This window comes from Bufo gargarizans, chromosome 10 (genome assembly GCF_014858855.1).
Source record: "Bufo gargarizans isolate SCDJY-AF-19 chromosome 10, ASM1485885v1, whole genome shotgun sequence".
Classification (NCBI taxonomy): Eukaryota; Metazoa; Chordata; class Amphibia; order Anura; family Bufonidae; genus Bufo; species Bufo gargarizans.
Genome location: NC_058089.1, coordinates 26,915,931 through 26,936,949, shown reverse-complemented (window position 1 = coordinate 26,936,949; position 21,019 = coordinate 26,915,931). Strand labels below are relative to the sequence as shown.

General features: G+C 45.7%; 1 protein-coding gene across 2 annotated transcripts in view; it reads left to right on the top strand.

Moving 5' to 3' along the window:
* The window catches only part of B4GALNT4 (beta-1,4-N-acetyl-galactosaminyltransferase 4), a 75,216-nt gene that overhangs the window by 35,797 nt on the left and 18,400 nt on the right, over positions 1 to 21,019 (top strand). For both annotated transcript variants that reach the window (XM_044269998.1, XM_044269999.1), the window contains 8 exons: positions 5,994 to 6,072; positions 7,537 to 7,603; positions 7,685 to 7,819; positions 9,690 to 9,799; positions 9,889 to 9,989; positions 10,155 to 10,231; positions 16,031 to 17,141; positions 17,276 to 17,565. In XM_044269998.1, the coding sequence (XP_044125933.1) occupies positions 5,994 to 6,072; positions 7,537 to 7,603; positions 7,685 to 7,819; positions 9,690 to 9,799; positions 9,889 to 9,989; positions 10,155 to 10,231; positions 16,031 to 17,141; positions 17,276 to 17,565 (1,970 nt within the window). The remainder of the gene's footprint in view (positions 1 to 5,993; positions 6,073 to 7,536; positions 7,604 to 7,684; positions 7,820 to 9,689; positions 9,800 to 9,888; positions 9,990 to 10,154; positions 10,232 to 16,030; positions 17,142 to 17,275; positions 17,566 to 21,019) is intronic.

Below are 21,019 nucleotides of genomic sequence, written 5' to 3'. Positions count from 1 at the left end.
GTCAGCGTCCTCCTCTGTGAAGGACTCTGGAGATTTTGTGGCTTCATGTAAGTCGTGACAAGACCCGAATGTTGCCTCAGATACATCGTGCTTCACACACTCCACATTCAGCATCTTGCTCGCTTCTTGGTTAAAACCACCTGAATCCTTTTGTACGGGGTCGATATGATCACATTTAGCTATTTGGGAGTCATTTTCTTCCAAACAGTCACCTGCTGTGACCAGCGGAAAACAGTGTACTTCTGGTTTTAGAAGTTCTCCATGGTCCACGCCTTGAATATCCTTCATATTGATTTCTCCTTCTAGTGCATCCATCTCTTTTCCCCTACGTCCTTCCTGTAGATCGTGTGAGTTGCTGCGGAAGTTTAAATCCTCCATTGCTTAGTCAGTCCCTGTGTCCACAGCGGTGGTCAAGCCATCCGGCGTTTGATTAATGAGACATGAGCCTTTATGCCAATCGCCAGTCTGCGCCCTCGTCACAGCACAATATGCAGCGTCTGTCGTGCCTGATGCCCTCCCCCCTCCTCCTTGCACTTCCTAATAGTCCCGTATCTCTTACAGCCGGTTTCCGTTGCCCTTGTCCAGGTATTACTTTCATTCGGAAAATCCTCTTATCCTTATTATGTGAGTCATGCAGATGGTGTCGGAGGACACATGTAAAATGCATTCTCCTCTGCTCGAAGAGACCGTCTGCACTTCCTGCGCTGATTATCAGCATATGTTTGCTTCCACGTTCGTGCTTTTATAGGGAATACTAAAACTATTTATAGCTGGGGAGTTTTATAAGCGGTTTTTTTGTGGCGAAGTCTTTTATTGGGCTCCAACTCCTTGTATTGCAGATTCCATTGTAAAACTTGGTAACACCATGACAAATGGAGCAAAGGGGAGGGAAGAATTGAAGATAGCTGATCTGTTGCAGCTGAAGGCATCTGTGTTGGTCCCATGTTCATATGTGCCCTCATTGCTGAGAAAAATTATGTTTTAATATATGCAAATGAGCCTCTAGGAGCAACGGGGGCGTTGCCGTTACACCTAGAGGCTCTGCTCTCTGCAACTGCCGCATCCTCTGTGCTTTGATGGGGCCGGGCACTGAAAATGTCATCACTCTGCCTGTTCCCATCAATCAAAGTGGAAAGGACGCGGCAGTTGCAGAGAGAGCAGAGCCTCTAGGTGTAATGGCAACGCCCCCGTTGCTCCTAGAGGCTCATTTGCATATATTAAAACATCATTTTTCTCAGCAATGCGGGCACATAGGAACATGGGACCAACACAGATGTCTTCAGCTGCCAAGAGCACATGTAACAGGTCAGCCAGTGTCATAGGGACAAAACTGCTGACAGATGCCCTTTAAAGAGGACCTTTCACTAGTTTAAAAACTAACTATATCAGCTGGCATTCCCCTGCTGTTTGACATGTGCAATGCATAGTCATTTCTGATAATCGCAACTAAACCATGCCTTCTCCTTCCCTGCACTCTGCCCATCTCTTGAATATTCATGATCTGCAGCTGCTGGGCTGGTATATATGTGAGAAAGTGGGTGGGTCTTAGTACTGCTTATTTGCATAACAGGACTGCTGATCTCCTGCACAACCTTAGGAGGGCTCTTCGGGACTTGTGGGGTTAGAAGGTGAGTTTGGCTCAAGTAATTAATTAATTACATTTTCAGAATCTTGGCTTTCCCCGCGGTATTAGCTGAGGGTGCCCAAATGTAACGCGATATAATGTATAATACATTTCTTTTAGTCATACTCACTTGCATTCCTACACAGTTTGCTTAAAAAGGTTCTGAGTTGCACATGTCAGTCAATCGTGAGTAAAATGTACCTTTGCCCCCTCTGCCCCGTCTCTTGAATATTCATACCTTGCAGCTGCTGGGATGGTATAGATCAGAGAAGGTAGGCGGGTCTTAGGACTGCTTATTTGCATAACAGGACTGCTGAGCTCCTGCACATCATTAGGAGGGCTCATTGGGATTCAGGGAGGTAGAATGATTACAAGATCACAGTGGGGGTTAGACTGTCAATTTTACTAAAGTACTTCCAGCGCATCATTAGACTCGGGGCTCTACCTGCTATAGAACAGTGGTATTAGCTGAGGGGGGCTACATACGGTGGCAGATTCTCTTCAAAACTCTAAGGGTCAAGTTAAGGCTTATTTAACAAGCAATTTCTTCCTGATTCTCATTAAAGTGGACCTAACACCTCATACTGTATCTCAGGTTCAGGAGCCGCTACCCTGCTATTTTTTTTTCTATCTCCTCTGGTGCGCCGCTATGCCCTCTGGTTTTGGCGCCTAATATATGCTAATTACTAGCATCGGTACAGGCAGGAGGAGACATCTTCTCTGACTGTGACGCTGTAGGTGGAGACGAGATGTTCTCCTGAGGTGATTCTCGCGAGAACAGGCTATGGAAACCAGCACTATGCTCGCACGATTTACCACCGCTCGTCTTCTTCCTGGCTCCACTGCTATTGGGCAGCGTCACAGCCGGGGAGAAGGAGACGCCCCCTCAGAAGAGCAGAGGACTTCTCCCTCCTGCCTGTACCGATGCTAGTAATTAGCATATTAGGCGCCAAAACCCAACAAGGGGCACAATGGAGGACCAGATCGTGAAAAAAAAAAAATGTTGGTGTTGTTTTTGTCGACTCTTCTGATATTAAAGGGAATCTATCGGCACCAAAGTGGCCCCTAAACAGCCCGCAGTTCCTTACAGCTGATGTCATCTGGTTCCTAGTGAGGCGCTTGTTTTAGTCATCTGGTGGGCATGATCGCTGTAAAGCAGCCTTTATCCCGCCACAGGCCGTATGCAAATGAGGATCTTGAAGTCAAGGGGGCGACGCCTTTCACACTGGAAGTCAAGCTTGCCACACCCCCTTCCCTTTTAAATGATGGGTGTTTTGATTTCCTTCATGCACTGTTCCTTCTTGAGGTCTCGCCCATCATATGGTGCGTGCGCGAGGTCTCAGGGAGGAATCGCAGATAAAGGAAATGAGAGCGCACCAATCAAGCGGGAAGTGGCGCGAATCTTGACTTCAAGATCCTCATTTGCATACAACTTGCGACAGAATAAAAGTTACTTTACAGGGATCATGTCCATTGGCGACCTGGTGCAGCGCATCATTAGAAACCCGATGACATCAGCTGTAAGGTCCTGTAGCATCTTACCTTAGAACTCTGTATCGTGCCATTCCTCTGTTATTCCTCCTGGAAATGTATGAATAAGTTGACAGCTGGGTCATACCATTTCCCCTGTCAAGATGTGGTATCCTATGTAGGAGCGTGCCCTCTTGACAAGGGGATGGTAATGCCCAGACCTTTCCAGGTGGAATAACCGAGGAACCGTATAACAACAGAGTTCTAAGACCAGATGCTCCACCAGTTTATATGAACTGTAATGACCATATAACTAGCACTTTAACCCTTTCCTACCCTGCACCATAATAGTATACTGTTATGGCACAGTCATGGTGCAGGCTCAGGAGCTGTGCCCTCTCCATCATCTGCAGGTGCTAGCTGCACTGTACAAGTGGCACCCTGAGAAAACTCGAATCTTGGCTGTTTAACCCTTCAGATGCCGCCACGGTCTGGAACTTACTTTCTGGCACAGCTTGAGACCGCGTTACGAAACGTCTGTTTGTAGAAGCAGCAGCGTCCAGTCCTTATGAACAACTGCTGTAAATTCCAGTCCCACCCTTCTCTCTACCATTCCATTCCTTTGTCAGATGGGCGTTTATGATGGAGATAGGTTTTATAAAAAAAGGGTTAGAGACAGGCTTTCGATGCTCTTCACTCTTGCAGAATTTTTAATAAGAGTACCTTATATTAGTAAATCGCAGGTAGTGCTATAGTGTTTCCTGCACATTGGTTAAAATAGGCTAAACCTTTTACAATTTTCTTTTAAACTGTTCTAAATAGCCCAAAAATCATTTTTGTAATATACATAATTAATTATGAAGTTTTCCATCTTAAAAAAGGACTTAAAGTCCTCATTCTGGTCCAGCGCTGTACTGGTGTGCGGATTACTGGCTGCCGTGGAGAACGGTGCACAGGACGGAGCACAGATCGCTGCTCCTGCCTGAGCTCCCTTCAAGCCAGTAGTGGCACAGTACATCTGTACCCTATACTGATGTGCTCTGCCAGGATGTAGCTGAGCGGAGTGGGCTCCTGCCTGTGCCCGCTCCTCTCAGCTCAAGACTCCTCCTCTGGTGTGCTATAGAGAGCCTTGAGCTGAGAGGAGCGGGCACAGGCAGGAGCCCACTACGCTCAGCTACATCCTGGCAGAGCACATCAGTATAGGGTACAGGGTCAGGATCTGCGCTCCGTCCTGTGCACAGTTCTCCACGGCAGCCAGTAATTCGTACTCCAATACAGCGCTGACAAGCCAGAATGATGATTTTAAGAAGCCGTAAAATCCAGGTCCTTTTTTAAGATGGGAAAACAGCATAATTAATTAATTAAAGTATATTACAAAAATTATGTTTGGGCTATTTAGAACATTTAAAAAAATTGTTAAGTTCAGTTTGAAGTGACCAACTGCCTTTTTAAAGGGGTTTTCCGAGACGTTTATACTGATTACCTATCCTCTGTATAGGCCATCAGTACCTGATTGGTGGGGGTCCGAGACCAAGGACCCCTGCCAATCAGCTGTTTGAGAAGGCATCGGCTCTCGCAGTAGCGCAGCGGCCTTCTCACAGCTTTTTCCTATTGACACGTTCATCGATCACATGGCCGAGGCGCAGCTCAGCCCCATTGAAGTGAATGGGACTGGGCACGATGCCAAGCAATCCCACTATACAATGTACTTGGTGAGCTGCGAGAAGGCGGCAGCGGAGGTCCCATGTGTCTGACCCCCACCGATCAGATACTGATGATGGGTCATCAGTATTAAGATCTCTGAAAACTCTTTTGAAGCAAATAACGCTGAATCATTTCATAAATTAGAAGTTTTACGACTTTCTAATGTAGTTTTTTTGTTTCAATTCATCCATTTTCTAGATATTTGCTTGCCGTCGGTGAATGAGAACACTCTTGTCTACATTCGCATAGATAGTTTCTCCATGCTTTATAAAGTTATTAAAAAGTTACTGTTCCAGGAGTTTTATTATATAGAAAAGTTAAGGTTTTGTCCCATCTGAGACTTCCTATTAACATGCCATAAATGTCCGATAGGTGCTCTGCCTGAAGAATGGGGCCCCTCAGTGAAGGGAGAGCACATCCCACATGCACTGCGTCCTCTACATTTACAGCTATGGGACTTTAGAAAAAAAAAAATAGCCAAGCGAGCACACTAGGCTACTTTCGAATGTCCAATGGCAATAAATGGAGAGCAATCTGTGCATGCTGCCACAGGGGTTATCCCATGATTAATGTAAAAAATGAAAGTCAAACATTGTACATGACAATCTCTTTCTAACAAAGCTAGAACCAGCCCTGTACCTCACATGGATCTAGAGATCTCCATATTCATTGCTCTGCTAGATTTATATCAATCTGGCAGCTCAAGGGGAGTGTCTTTGCTGCTGCAGCTCAGGGGGCGTGTCCATGCTCTGCCTATCACAGCTCAGGAGGCAGGTGAAGGATGAAACTGAGCATGTGCGGCCATCACAGTGAGCAGGACAAAGAAATAAGAAAAAGAACAAACAGCGGGTGGCGCTATACAGATGCATTTTATTGAATAACTCAGTGGCTATGCAAAATTTTTAATTACATGCAATTACAAAAGTATTCAGATCCTGGTGCTGGTTTGAAAACGGTAGAATATTTTTCATGGGACAACCCCTTTAAACCACACTTTATTTTCGCAAGGCCTATAGCAGTGAATAGAAGGTGGCTGCACATATGCAGTTTGCTGCCCATTCATTTAGGGGCCCAGTTCTTGAGATAGGTGTGGCTGTCAGGCATTAAAGGCATATCCTATGGCTATGCCATAAATGCCCCAGATAGGAACACCCATTTAACACTCCTGTTCTCCTGAATGCTTTCTTTTTATCAGATTGATGAGCTCTCGGCGGTATTACTTTGAGCTTCTTCACAAGCAAGATGATCGAGGCTCCGACCATGTGGAAGTAGCAGTAAGTATTGTAATTTATGCCTGAATGTAGTTCAGCAAGCCCCTGGGGAGCCAGTGCAGAGGATGGGAGTGGTAGTGGCCCTGATGAGATCTTGTGTCATGGTGTACTACCTCAGCCCGTTGCTCCCTGGTGCAGTGGAAAGGTGGTTTGAAGAATCCGGCCAGAATTAAACCAATAACAGTCTCTTTTTACTTAATGTAATTACCTACTGTAATGTAGACTTTGAGTTGGTCTGCCCTGGATGTTACCTAGACCAGGGATGGGCAAACTGCGGCTCTCCAGCTATTGTAAAACTACAACTCCTAGTATGCCCAGTCTATCTACAGCAGGACATGATGGGATTTGTAGTTTTACAACAGCTGAAGAGCCACAGTTTGCCCATCCCTGACCTAGGCGATGGGTGTCTGAACCATAGTCCCTCACCTGCAGCAGGGCCTGTAAAACTGTGATTTTACTGATCACTCTGCTGTCTAGGCACGCTGAAGCTTTACGAAAGCTGTGTTCTTGATTTACAATTTTTCTGGAGTAAGGGTCTCACAGGAGCTCTAGTTGGGGATACCCTGGAGGAGATTCTGGCAGGAAGTAGGACCAGCCCACTCTTACTAAGAGGGGAGGAACAGGGTGGTTAGGGCTGTTCCTGCCAACCATACCTAATTTGCTGGAGTACACATAAGAAACAAGCATACACATTTAGGAGGAGCTGTCCCCTTCCCTGACATGTCTCTTTTAGAAACTACTTGCATTCCCCATGTAATAACAATTCTGGAGCATCTATTCTTATGACTGTGTTATGCCATTCTTTTATTATTCCTGCTAGAAGTTATGAATGAATTGTCAGCGGCTTGCAGTAAAGGTACAGATGGGTGTTGCCAATTGGGGGTATGTCCCTGCCAGTCTGACACCAGCAGCTCTGATTGGACAAAGTGAGACACACCCACTACTGGTAACACCCAGCAGTACCTTTACTGCAAACTGTTGGCAATTTATCTATAAACCACTAGCAGAAATAATAAAGGAACGGCACAACATAAGAGTCACAGGAATAGATGCTCCAGAATTGTTATTACACGGGGGATGCAAGTATTTACTAAGACAGACATGTCAGGGGAGGGACAGGGGCTCTTTAAATAACAATAATGCATAACTAATAATTGCAGATACCCCCAGGTCTGGGGTACTGAACAAGCTAAGAAATGCCCCCTCTAAATACAAAACTTCAGAAATTTATATTGCTGATATGAAACCCAAATCCCCTTGGACATAAATGTATCTTGAAAGCCATTGTAGATGCGGGTCCTCTTGCTGGATTGCTGTCCACATGGTAAATGTATTTCCCTGACCACCATGGTCATAGCTCTGCAGCGTCCTACTGACCACCCTCAATTATATAGTAAGCAGTGAGATTGCGATGCAGTCCTTTCAGTGCCAGGAACTTTATTCCTGTTTTTATATCTGTATTTTCAGTGGCGCCTTTCTCTCCCAGGGACGAAGTTTGAAATTGTGGATGCTCCGCACTTGTCTTTATATACAGGTAAGACGATGGTGTGTCCAATCTGCCCTTACACAATGTAGAATTAGCTCAGGACGTTCTCAGCGAGCCATTCTCTTCCAGATGAGGCCTCTCGCAAAATGAATGAGATCGCTCACATCCCACAGACTCTGTCCAGTGTGATTGACCATCGCTTGACCAGAGAGGAACCCACCGTAGATATGCTGAGACAAGATCCTCGAGACACTTTTTACATGAGTAAGTGCTGCATAAAAATAAAATGTTTTACTGAATTATATGGGTAGGCAAGAGGGCTTGTGACATCAGTGGAGGGTCCGACACCCAGGACCCCGTGAATGGCTGCTAGCAGGAGTCGGCGCCCATTCTAGTGAATGGGGATGACCACTGATTTTAGTAGGCATGACTTACAACTTGAAGGGTTTCTCTCCAGAGACAACCAGATTTAAAATGCTCACCCCCAGCTAACAGCTAGGAAGGATAGTGCATGGATGGCACATGTAGTATTTACATGGCAACCATTTAGGTGAACGGCCGTCCGTGAAATAGGTACAAGGATGGCTCAAGTCCACCACAGGTACAGAGCGGCTCTAATAGAGGTAGGTCAGAAGTGCAGATTATCATCTATGATGTCCATGTGCCCTAATAGGCGTTAGGACAGGAGTTATCTTCATGAGACGACCACCTTTTAATTTCCCTGCACTTTCCTCCGTTCTCTCATAGCTGGAGGTTTAGCACCTTGACACCTGTCTACTGAAAAGAGGTCAGTCAGATTGAAATACATGTAAAGGTGGTATGTCATATGTTGATAAATTAAAGAGGTTCTGCGGTTCTTTTTAACTGATCTATCCTCCGAGAGAACCACGGCCTTCTCTCTGTTTCCTTCAGGCCCAGTGACATCACGACTAGTATCACTGGCCTGGGTGGGGCTGAGCTGTGGCCAGGCCATGTGACATAGTCGTGACGTCACTGGGCCTGAGGGAAACTGAGAGAAGGCCGTGGCGCTCCTGAAGTGCCGCTGCCTCCTCAAACAGCTGATTGGCAGGGGTCCTGGGTGTCGGACCCCCACCGATCAGATACCGATCTGTCCAGAGGGGAGATCATCAGTCAAAAAGAACTGTAGAATCCCTTTAATTTATTACAAAAATATTTACTGTCAGTAGCCACAGCTTAAAGGGATTATCCAGTTTTGGGGGCCTTTCTGCCAGACTTAAACCCCCTCCCCCAGCCAATGACTGACAGCAGCAGTGACATGCCCATCATGCATCATGTCACTGTGACACCTGGTGGACACGTCATTGACCCAACTCCGAGGTTTCAATGTGGGGACTGGAGCTCATCAGTAGCAGCAAGGGACTAAAGGAGCCTAAAGCCATTGGCAGGGAGCTGGTTAACTATGCTTCCCTCCACTGGTCGGCCATGGTGTGGGGATCTGGCAGAAAGCCTCCCAAAGCTGGAGACCCCTTTTAAGGTGTCCATACACATTAGAGAAAAGTTATCTGAATTTTGACAGGATAGGCTGACTATCTATTGTGTATCCCAATTCTCCTCCTCCTTCCCCGCCAACAGATTTAGGGGATAAGAAGAATGGGGCATGTTGGATTTCAACTTCCCAATCTTTTGTTGCCACAGGAGAAAAGCCGCTGAGAAAATTGTCTGTCTGTCAGTGGCCTTTTGCCCTCTCCCCATTGTACATACGTGCACATGTATGGGGGACTCGGGGAGAATCGATACCGGACAAACACCTTTAGGGCTCATGCACACGGCCGTAGCCTTTGTATCAGCCGTGTGTGTTCCGCATTTTCCGGAACGGAATGTCCTGCCTCGTAGAACTGTCCTATCCTCGTCCATAAAACAGACAAGAATAGGACATGTTCTGTTTTTTTGTGCGGCTGCGGAATGGACATTGAAGTGAACGTGTCCGCATCCGACGCAGGGGGAAAAAAGGCTGTTGTGTGCTTGAGCCCCAAGGCTTTGGTCCCAAGATCCGGTTCTCTCGTCCTCTTCTCGCACAGTGTGTGAATGACCCACGTCATCTGCTTGTGTGCACAGAACCAGAATCTGGGACCTTCCTTGTGTGTGGAGCATAACTCCTAACATCTCTCTGCAGCCCCTATGATTGAACAATCCAAAGTGGAGAATGTGCTGGTTCCTTGTGCGTACAGCCCCACTTACGTGGTGAAGGACTTTCCCATCGCCCGCTACCAAGGCCTGCAGTTTGTAAGTAGACCCTGAATATCTTCCACCACCTCCAGTGTCGCACTCCTTCCCCTCGTCCCTTGCTGTATGCCTTTTTTCTTTTTCTGTAGGTGTACCTTACGTTTGTCTACCCCAATGATTTTACCCGTCTTACCCATATGGAAACCGAAAACAAATGCTTCTACCGAGAGTCCCCGGTGTACTTGGAGAGGTAAGTTCCTCGCTGCTTCTGGCCCTGATGCAATACCTGCGTTTGGGGGCCCCCCCCCCCCCCCCGCCCCGTAAAATCACCATGTCCAAAAAAACACGGTCTCTGTCCCTTTTTATATTCGCTGTCGTCTGGAGCAGCTATTTATTTTATATCTTCTTCCTTAAGGTTTGGATTCTATAAATATATGAAGATGGATGACGACGATTCCCCCCAAATGCCGTTTCTCTTCTTCAATCGTCAGCGTATGTACAGACCTACCCTGCTCGCCTCACAGGCACATGAGGAATGCATGACTCATTTGCCCTTTTCTGCAGTTTTTTGCCTCTGCTGTAACAGCCATTTATAGCTAAAGGTTGTCAGATTTTGACACAGGTTTTCGCTATATGTTAAGTGACTCATCAGACGACAGCCGTTTTACAGGGATAACACCCCGCAGATTGGGGTATGAGGCACTGCAGGTTGCTTCCACACCCTTTATGAACCGTGTAAAATCCTATGGGTCTTTCTGCCTAATTGACAGACCCATGTGAAGCTGCATTCAGTCCTTTGTGCTGAATTTTGGGGGACTCGGCAGTAGGTACACTTACCACCTTTTTAAAGGTGTTATCCGGGTAAAGATAATCATGACCTATCCTCTGGATAGATCATCATTATCACATCAGTGGGGGTCTGTGTCCTGTGACACCCCCACTAATCAGCTGTTTCAGGGGGCCGCTAAACTCACAGGCATTGTATAGCGGCTATGCTTGGTCTTGCATTGCAGCTCAGCCCCATTGACCTGAATGGGGCTGCACTGCCACTAGGCCACGTCGCCAATGTACAGGGACATCACATTGCCTACGGAGCACCCGGCGATTGGCGGGGGTCCCGGTTGTTGGACCCCTCGATCAGTTATTAATCTATCCAGACGATAGGTCATCAATAGTAATTGCTGGATCACCCCTTTTTATAGCAGTTTTCTATTTTGGAGCCCAGTTTGTAAACCCTATTAGGGACTTATGAAATAGAGGGTGATCCGGTGTTCAGGACCCTCACCTCTAGACCAGAGTGAACACCATGACATCTCTCGCCCTGGCTGACCTGTCCTGCTTTACACAAATAATCCATTGATTTGAATAGACATTGTGTAATACTTAATTTCCCCTGTGGTGGCGCTGCAGGGAAAGTGAACACATACTGCTAGGTTTCACCTCAGATCAGGGATGGCCAACCTGAGGCTCTCCAGCTGTTGCAATACTACACCTCCCAGCATGCCCACACTGCCCAGAGCTATTAGCCTACAGCAGGGCATGGTGGGAGTTGTAGTTTTACAGCAGCTGGAGAGCCGCAGGTTGGCCATCCCTGCCATAGATGGTGGCTGATGGCTGGGGGTCCCAATATCAGCTGGACACTGTGTGCTCAGCTTATTGTCAGAATTTTTCTAACAAGTAGGGATTGCCCAAAACAGGGAACCCTTTTAGCGGCAGTGGTCATGCACCATGTAGTTAGAGTAGTATTGTGGGCATCACTGGCTGTCATACTATATTGGCATTTTTAATGTTAAATATATGTAGCGAAAATTTCCAGGGTTCTAAATTCTCGATAGTTCGTCATGGGATATAATTAAGTCCTTGGGGATCATCGGTAGAAATTGCCGTCACCGACGCAAATTTCTATTCAAAATAGGCAAAAGGTTTTGTTCTCACATTCCTATGCACTTACATTATGGAGAGCAGATTTATTTTTAATTTTTTTGTATCTTAATTCAGATTTAGCATTTTAATAAGTGAAATGGATCAATGAAAAATTCAATGAACATGAGATGAATTCCAGCAGGAACAGATGTCAGCTAGGCAGTCGGCTTTTGGAAAGACTGGGGGGAGGGGTTGCTAGCCGTGCTGCCTTTTACCACCTCATAAAGCCCTCATGTTCCTGCTGTCTATCCCAGTGCTCAGGGGAACGCAGCTTCATGGGGGGCAGGAGCTTTGCGCTACGCCAAGTGCTGTGTCCTGTCATAGAAAGCAGAAGAGCTGTCATCTGTGTTTCGGTTATGAGGGCACTGTGTCATTATTCTCACCTCTAACAGTGTGATTGTCTGTGTATCTTTATATGCACTTGTTTAGATGACCGTGTGTTTTTTTTTTTTGTCTGCGTTCCCGCCATGTTTTTTTTTTTCAAAACGGATCTTCTGTGAGCTTTATTGTTTTCAGCAATTTTTTTTTTTTTTTTTTTTTTTTTTTTTTTCGTTTTCTTGATCCAGACCTGTATTTGGCGAGAAAAATACCAGACCACAGACTATGTGGACATCTGTGTGTGTGTGTGTGTTTTAAGTACCATATTTTTTTGGACTATAAGGGCCGCTTCACACGAGCGGATGCCGTGCGTGGCATCCGCTCCGTGAAAGAGTGCCAAGACCCACTGCAGAGGCACGGAGCAGTAACATGACTGTTAATGCTCCGTGCCTCTCTGTGATCTCTTTACTACAAAATCACAGTTGTCACTGTGATTTCGAAGTAAAGAGATCACAGAGAGGCACGGAGCATTAACAGTCATGTTACTGCTCCGTGCCTCTGCAGTCTGCAGCGGGTCTTGGCACTCTTTCACGGAGCGGATGCCACGCACGGCATCCGCTCGTGTGAAGCGGCCCTAAAGGTCCTTTACAGACGACCGTAATTCTGGGTCTGCAAAATTGCAGGAACTGGTGCAGACCTGTTTATTTAAATGAATATAGAAATGATAAAAATATAGAGCATGCCCTATTCTTGTCCACAATCGCAGACAAGAATTGGCATTTCCCTATAGGATTGGCCGCATGCGTTCTGCACACGGGAGGTATCTGTGTTTTGCAGATACCCAATTGTGGATTGCAAAACACGAACGGTCATATGAATAGACCCTGAGATGCAGTTATGAGCCATCATTAGCCGATTCATTAACCCGTTCGCTGCGGCGCTGGAGCCATAGGCACACATGGCGCCCACTCGCACGTGCAGCTTCCTACTGACATCCCCTGCGACCAATGGTGATGTCAGTAGTTGCTTTTGAATGCTGTGAGTCTTGCTGAATAGAAGCACAGTATTTATGCTGCAATTCTTACCACCAGATGGCAGGCCAACATAACAAATGAGCAATTGACAGTAATAAACTCATTTTAAAAATGCATGATGGCTCAAAATGAAAAATTAAAAATTGATTTTATAGGTTCATACATGAGCTTCAAAATCATTACAAAAAAATAAAAAAAGTTAATATATATATCAAAAAATTTAAAAAATATATATAAAAGTTTAAATCACCCCCCTTTCTGTAAATAAAAAAATAAATACCTAAATGGCAAACAATATAAACATCATGGGTATCAATGTGACCGAAAACGCCCGAACTATTAATATATTTTAAAAAAAATTCAAATGATTGATAAAAAAAGGGTCAAAATATCCAATTTGCCATTTGTTTATTGCTTTGCTTACCCCAAAAAATGTAATACGTGTGATGAAAAAAACACTCCAAAATGGTAAAAAATAAAAAGTACAGATTGTCCTGCGAAAAATGAGCCCCTATGCAACTCAGTAGATATAACTATAAAAAAAAAAGTTATGGGGGGTCAGAATATGATGATTTACATTACATTTATTTTTACACTAATTAGACATAAAAAACCTATACATATGGTGTATCGTTGTAATGGTACTGACCCAGAGAATGAAGGGCACGGGTCACTTTTGCCGCAAATACTGTGGGGGAAAAAAAAAAATCTGTGAGAGGAGACACTTCTGTCTCTCCCTGCTTAAAGGGTTTGTCACCTGAAAAATGGGTATTAAGCTGGCTGACATTAGCGATGTGCTCTCCTCCCACTGGCCGTGTCTGCAGTGTAAGACTCGCGCCGTTCAGGGAAGGGCGCCCGGCGGCTGCTGGATTCCTGCCTGCGCCAAATACTGAACTGCGCGAAATTTACACTGCAGACACGGCTAGTGGGAGGAGAACAGCGCTCTGTTAAAACACCTTCAACAGGAGCTGACAAAACGATTACTCCCTCTACGCAAGACCCCTTGCATGGTGACCTTGACCCCTCTGCTTTATTCAACCAGTAGGGAAGGTTTCATAAGTAGAATTTTTAATTTTTTGTTGTCTAATTCTGGGGTGTGTCTTATATGAAAGGTTCCCATGTTCTTACCTGTTTTTGAAGTGTAGTCCTTTTGATGGAGTTAAAGTGCCACATTTGAGTCCCCTGCAATGCATCAGTTGACCACCACTGCTCTGAGGCTTTCTTTAGACATACTGGGGGGATAGTCATTAATGCTTCTATGCCACTGGCATAGATAAGTGACAGATGTTTGCACAAGACCCATTTAATATGCTGCTTTTCTCCCTTTTACACCACACATGCCACTTTTTTCTGAAAACTCAGGCCAGGCGTCAGAGGACTGCCTGGCCTATGTGGGCCAACAAAATTAAGATACACTGGTGTAAGTAAACACTGAAATATACTGTAGCTCCTAATTGGCATCATTTTCACCCTCTGGTTCCCTGACCTCCCATGATACACCAGGAAGAGAAGGATTGGGTGTGTTGAATTTCGGTGCCCGTTTCTTTTGTTCTCGAAAGACATAAGCCACCGCCAGAAGTGTCTAGTATTGTCTCCTCTCTCCCCGTTGAACATACATACATACATACATATAGGGCTGCAACGATTAATCGATGTAATCGATTATATTCGATAACTGGATTCGTTGTCGACGAATCCAGTTATCGAATAATCGCCGATTCGTTGCTATTCGGGCGGGCGGGCGCTGCATCTTTATTTTACCTTTTTACAATGACGCTCCCGCTCCTGTAACAGCCAGGCAGAGCGGACGGCGGCGTAACGTCACTCAATCACGTGACGCGCCTGCTCCGCCTCCTTCATTCATGAAGTGGGCGGAGCAGGCGCGTCACGTGATTGAGTGACGTTACGCCGCCGTCCGCTCTGCCTGGCTGTTACAGGAGCGGGAGCGTCATTGTAAAAAGGTAAAATAAAGATGCAAGCGCCGGGGCTGTTAGGGGGAAGGGGGGGTCTGTGTATAGCACTGCTATGGGGAGGGGGGAGGATCTGTCTATAGCACTGCTATGGGGAGGAGGGGGGGTCTGTGTATGGCACTGCTATGGGAAGGGGGGTCTGTGCACTGTTATGAGGAAAGGGATCTGTGCACTGTTATGCCCATAACAGTGCACATATCCCCCTCTCCATAACTACGCCGTCCACAGATCCCCCATAATAGTGTCGTCCACAGATCCCCCATAATAGTGTCGTCCACAGATCCCCCATAATAGTGTCGTCCACAGATCCCCCATAATAGTGTCGTCCACAGATCCCCCATAAACGCCGTCCACAGATCCCCCATAAACGCCGTCCACAGATCCCCCATAAACGCCGTCCACAGATCCCCCATAAACGCCGTCCACAGATCCCCCCATAAGTGTCGTCCACAGATCCCCCATAAGTGTCGTCCACAGATCCCCCATAAGTGTCGTCCACAGATCCCCCATAAGTGTCGTCCACAGATCCCCCATAAGTGTCGTCCACAGATCCCCCATAAGTGTCGTCCACAGATCCCCCATAAGTGTCGTCCACAGATCCCCCATAAGTGTCGTCCACAATTTGTTTTAATATGGCCTTTGAACATAATTTTTCAAGTAAGATCATATAAACCTCTGTTTTGTAATTTTGTTGTTTTTCCCGATTAATCGTAGAAATTAATCGGCAACTAATCGATTATTCAAATAATCGTTAGCTGCAGCCCTACATACATACATACATACATACATACATACATACATGGGGATATCGGGAGAGATAGCGGACTGCAGAGTTTTCTTCTCTTCATTCCTCTTCTTCATTTCTCTGTTAAATGTGGTGTGTATTAGTATTTGGAGAATATGTCTTGCCTATCACTTGCTGATTACGATATTTTTGAAAAGATAGGAAAGATATTTCCTCATTGGCTACAAAATACAGAATATAATTTTAATATTTTTTTTTTGATCAGTAGTCATCAATTCTTGATTTTATAACTTTCTTTTAGATTTCATGGATGAGGATGAGGATGACCCACTGTTGCCTGGCATGTCACTGAAGAAAAATGCAGAGATGGTGACTGATACCGTGTCACCTGCCCCTGTGGTTCACCAGGACACCAACATCCATTATAATGATTCACTAGAAACTATACCTATAATAAATTACAGCATGAAGTCTTCTATTAGATCTCTCTTGTGGGCACCTAGGGAAAGCCCACCTTCTGCTCACCGGGGAAATAGGAAACGCTTAATGCCGTTGCTTAGAGTTGGTGGACAAGGAATTGGAGATGATTCAGAACCCACAGAAGGAAAATCTGCTTTAAGAACTAGAGAAGAAATTTATATTGATCATAGGACAAAGAGAAAGAATTCAGAAAGTAAATCAAGAGTCAGAGGAAGGTCAGGGAGTCAGAGGCGAGGAGAGAAATCGGAGGTGAGAAATAAACATGGAAAGTTAGAAGTTACAGAAAAGCGGGACAATGTCAACGTAAGACCTAGTGACGAAAGCAAACCAGAGGTCACCACAAAGGCAGAGAATGTAAAGCAAAACTCAAAGAACTCAAATAAACAAGAATCAGATAAAGTATATGTGACAAGACTCCTTTCTGGAGTTAGAAAGTCTCGAGGTCAAGTCTTCCCTGGGATGTTGCTGCCAAAACCTAAACCACGAAGAACCTTTAGAGTTCACGAGAACCATCATTACCCTACACCCCCAAAACTTTCACATGGGGGAAGGCGATCTAGACCCTGGACTCCACCAGATACCTCAGAACTTGGACTTTTCAGTTGGGAAGGCCAAACTGAAATCCCTGGAATACCCCTCCCTACCTCGCCTAGTCTTCCTGGTGGCCCTCCCTTGCTTAGTTTGTCTTCAGAAGCCCCAGCTGAAGAATTACAGGACTACAGCTACGAGGACGCAGAGCCTCGGCAAAGCTGGCCAGAGGATGCCATTAACTGGCAACGTACATTCAGCGTAGGAAATGTAGATTTTGAAATGTTAAGGTCGGACTGGAACGATCTTCGCTGCAACGTGAGCGGTAACCTGCAGCTTTCTGAAGCTGAAACTGTGGATGTGGTGGCTCAGTACATGGAAAAGCTCAACGAGAAGAATGGAGGGTTAGTGAAATAGTATATTTTTTTTCCAGTCTATTCATGCTTGTGTGCATTGAATCCATAGTGTCCTCTGGCTTTCACTCACATAGTAATTGCAGAAATGTCCTTTTTTCTCTGTTATTAATTCCTGTTTTTAGCGTTTACACTTTGCTTCGTATAATCAATGTGGAGAAGCGTCGGGACTCTGCAAGAGGCAACAGATACCTCATAGAACTGGAACTGGAGGAACGAGGACGTAAAAAAGTTAGACTGGCGGAGTATGTGTATCTCCTACTGCACCGTGGTTCCGGTGGAGACAGTGATGAGAGCCCTCCTGCAGAACCACCAGAAGTTTCCCCCAGTCCTTCCATTTACACTAAACCAATCTTGTGCCGACCAGTTAGTCTAAACTGGAATCCTCGTGCCACAGTGCACTTCGTGGTGCCTGGTGAGTTTGCATCTCGTTGACATGCATTATAGAAGTTTCCTTTTTTGGGTAATTTTGTATTGCACCTTTTTTTCTTTTTTTTTTTTTTTTTTAAAGTTTACTAGGTAGCATTTTAGAAATTGCTGTAGGATAATAAGAAAACTTCACATATTTAGCAGAAATAGCTAAAACCACAATAGCTTAGTTGTTCCAATCAGTATTATGTATTGCAGTGTTGGTATGGTAAGTTAAAGGTATTGGAACACAGCCAAATACCATGTGTTCTGCTGTTTCAAGGGGTTGGCCTTACTAGGAGATGCCTCCTCTGGGCCCCACTCCTGTCTTTTAGACAGAGCCCCCAAAGTGAACTAGAGTGCAAGCATGGCGACCCTTCATTCACTTCTGTGGGAGTACCGAAAATATCCGAGCACTGGCTCGGTTATTTCCGGAGCGACCCATAGAGGTGAATGGAGAGGTGACTATGCTTGCGTGGTGAGCTCTCCATTAACTTCTGTGGGACTTCTGGAAATAGCAGAGTTCAGTTACTTAGTCCTATTTGGAACTTCCATAGAAGTGAATGGAGAGCACCCTCTCCATGTGCGGTGTGCTGTTTTGCTTTGGGAGCCCCATAAAGAAATGTCAGATAGGTGCAGATCCTATCTGACATTGGTGGCATATCCTGGGGTTACCCCGTCTCGCACATACCACCAATGTGGGAGATGGGGTGACCCCATTAAGTCTGGGTTCACACCTGAGCGTATTCGATGAGCGCTGTTTACAGGCGTTTTTGGGACGTTTTTGTATTTTGGAAACGCGTGTTGTACGCGCGTTATTGACCACAATGAAAAACAGAGGTGTTGCGCGTGACAATACGCTTCAAAGAAGCTCCTGTAGTTCTTGGGGTGTAGGGCGTTTTACAGCGCGTTCGTACGCGCTGTAAAACGCTCAGGTGAGAACCATGCCCATAGGGAAACATTTGGTTTTTGCCTGTTGAGCGTTTTACAGCGTGTAGGAATGCGCTGTAAAACGCTCAGGTATGAACCCAGCCTAAGGGATTTCCAGGGACTCATTGGTTCCCACAAATCCACATTAATTGCACATAGGAGAAAGTTTGTAATATAGCCTATTCCAAGGTTGCATGGGATCTCTGTCGCTTGACACTACTCTTCTGGAAAATCCAGCAGAGGTCACATCCTTGACCATGTTTCCAGCCTGGACTATGGACAGGGCATCTCTTCCAATTTAAACGGAGCCAGAACCATCCCTGTCTTTGGCATTTGTGCAAACTCCGGAATTTGACTCATTTGGCCATGTGTCTGGGAGAGGGTTTGCTCTGGTCCTCTTTCTTTTGTGGTTCTAAGCAATGAGTTGGATCGTAAAACAGGTCAGCAGGGAAGCACAATGCAGAGCTCACTGTATTCTTGGTTTTAGCAATTTGGCTCACACTGTATTGAGCAGTAGTATGGTTCAACCTTACAAAAAATAAATAAATCATGGTTTATTGATTGGGTATTTTCCATGTTCATAGTCTGCTACAATGCTTTGATTAAAGGGATTCTTCACATTTTACAGCCATGTCTTACATTGCAAGTACACCTACAATAAACTGATCTCCCACTTGGGGAGGGTCAGATTTTGCAGGTTGCGCTTTTTTAGACTTTGTCCACTCTCTATACAGTCTTCCATTGAGGGTTGTTTGAGTTCAAGTAAATGTGGCCAAACCTTTCGATTTCAGGAAGAGAAGAGTCGGGCATTTTGGGTTTGAACATGACTGATTTCTTGTTCCCTTGGGAGATGAGCACAGTAACTGTGGTTGCTGTCCGCCGATGTTCCCCTGCTTACCGCCTAAGGCCTCATGCACACGACCGTTGTGCATCCGTGGCCGTTGTGCCGTTTTCAGTTTTTTTTTCGCGGACCCATTGACTTTCAATGGGTCCGTGGAAAAATCGGAAGCTGCACCGTTTGGCAGCCGCGTCCGTGATCCGTGTTTCCTGGCCGTGAAAAAAATATGACCTGTCCTATTTTTTTCACGGCCAACGGTTCACGGACCCATTCAAGTCAATGGGTCCGTGAAAATCACGGATGCACACAAGATTGTCATCCGTGTCCGTGATCCGTGTCCGTTTTTTCCTATCATTTCAATGGCAAACTTGACTTAGATTTTTTTTTCATTTTTCATGTCCGTGGCTCCTCCAAAAATCAAGGAAGACCCACGGATGAAAAAACGATCACGGACCTACGGACCCCGTTTTTGCGGACCTTAAAAAAAAACGGTCGTGTGCATGAGGCCTAAGTCCTGGGCTCCGTGTTCGGCCATGATCTGCTGGCGATGTTTCCCCATTCACCGGTGCAGTCCTGAGCTCTGTTCTTGCAGGCATAGTCTGTCCTGGACTTCGCTCCATGGTTTCCTTCCAGCCCTGGGCACAGCATGCTTTCCAGCCTGTTCCCTGTAGCACTTCCTTCAGGGCCGACACTCATCGATTCCTGTTATTTATGGGTTAGCACATGTGACCCTGATAACCAATCCTAGCCCTCCTGCACCTATAGAAGTGGGTTTAGCCCCCTTCCCAGGTACCTGAGAGTCAACACCCTTGTGTCCTGCAAAGGTTGCTGTTATGTCTGCTTGTGTTCCTGTTTACCCAACCCGTTGTGTTTCTGGACCCCGCTACCTCTTTGATCCCTGCCCGCTTACTTCGACTCTCCTGTTGCCAACCCTGGTTGACTGACCTGTGCCGCCTGCCCTGACCTATTACTTGTTTGACTTCACCTCATCCCACGGTCCTGCACTGTTGTTCTTGGTTACGACTCGGCCTGCTGACTGTCTGTATCTTGCACTGGTACCCCCTGGTCCCTCTGGACCAGCTGCCTCGTGTGCCAGTCCTCTTCAAGAAGTAGTGACCCGATGTTCCCCTCTGGAAAGTCTATCCCCATCATCAGGAGTACTGCGAGAAACAAGGTGTTCTCTCAGACAACGCCCTTAGAGGAGGTAGAACATGTGGCACAGTGGGTTCACACCCGCTGGTTCGTGACCAGCACTACCTGAGCTGTCTGCCAGCATCTTATTCCTCTTTTCCTATTAAAATAAAATCCAGCACACTTTGGCGGGAATCCATGTTTATAGAAAGTTGGGGAGTTAGCTCTTCTTTGATGTCCCAATTCAATGGCCAACTTTGGGATCTTGAAAGTATTAGTTTACTGTAGAATATTGGTGACCTAAGAGCATGCAATTTTTCAATTAGACATTTGTTTTTATACTCCTAAAAAATGGGGTTTACTCTACTTATCACCCCACAAAATGATATACAGTGTAGTTGTACACCAAAACAAATGGAGAACGCACGTATGAAAGATGGCTGGTGTCTGCTAACTAATAGCAAGAATAAAGTGAATGTTCTAGTAAATTCGACATCATGGGAAGCACTAAATCTAAATTCCACAAGCAGTTATATAAGTTTTATGGGCTATGATAAAAATC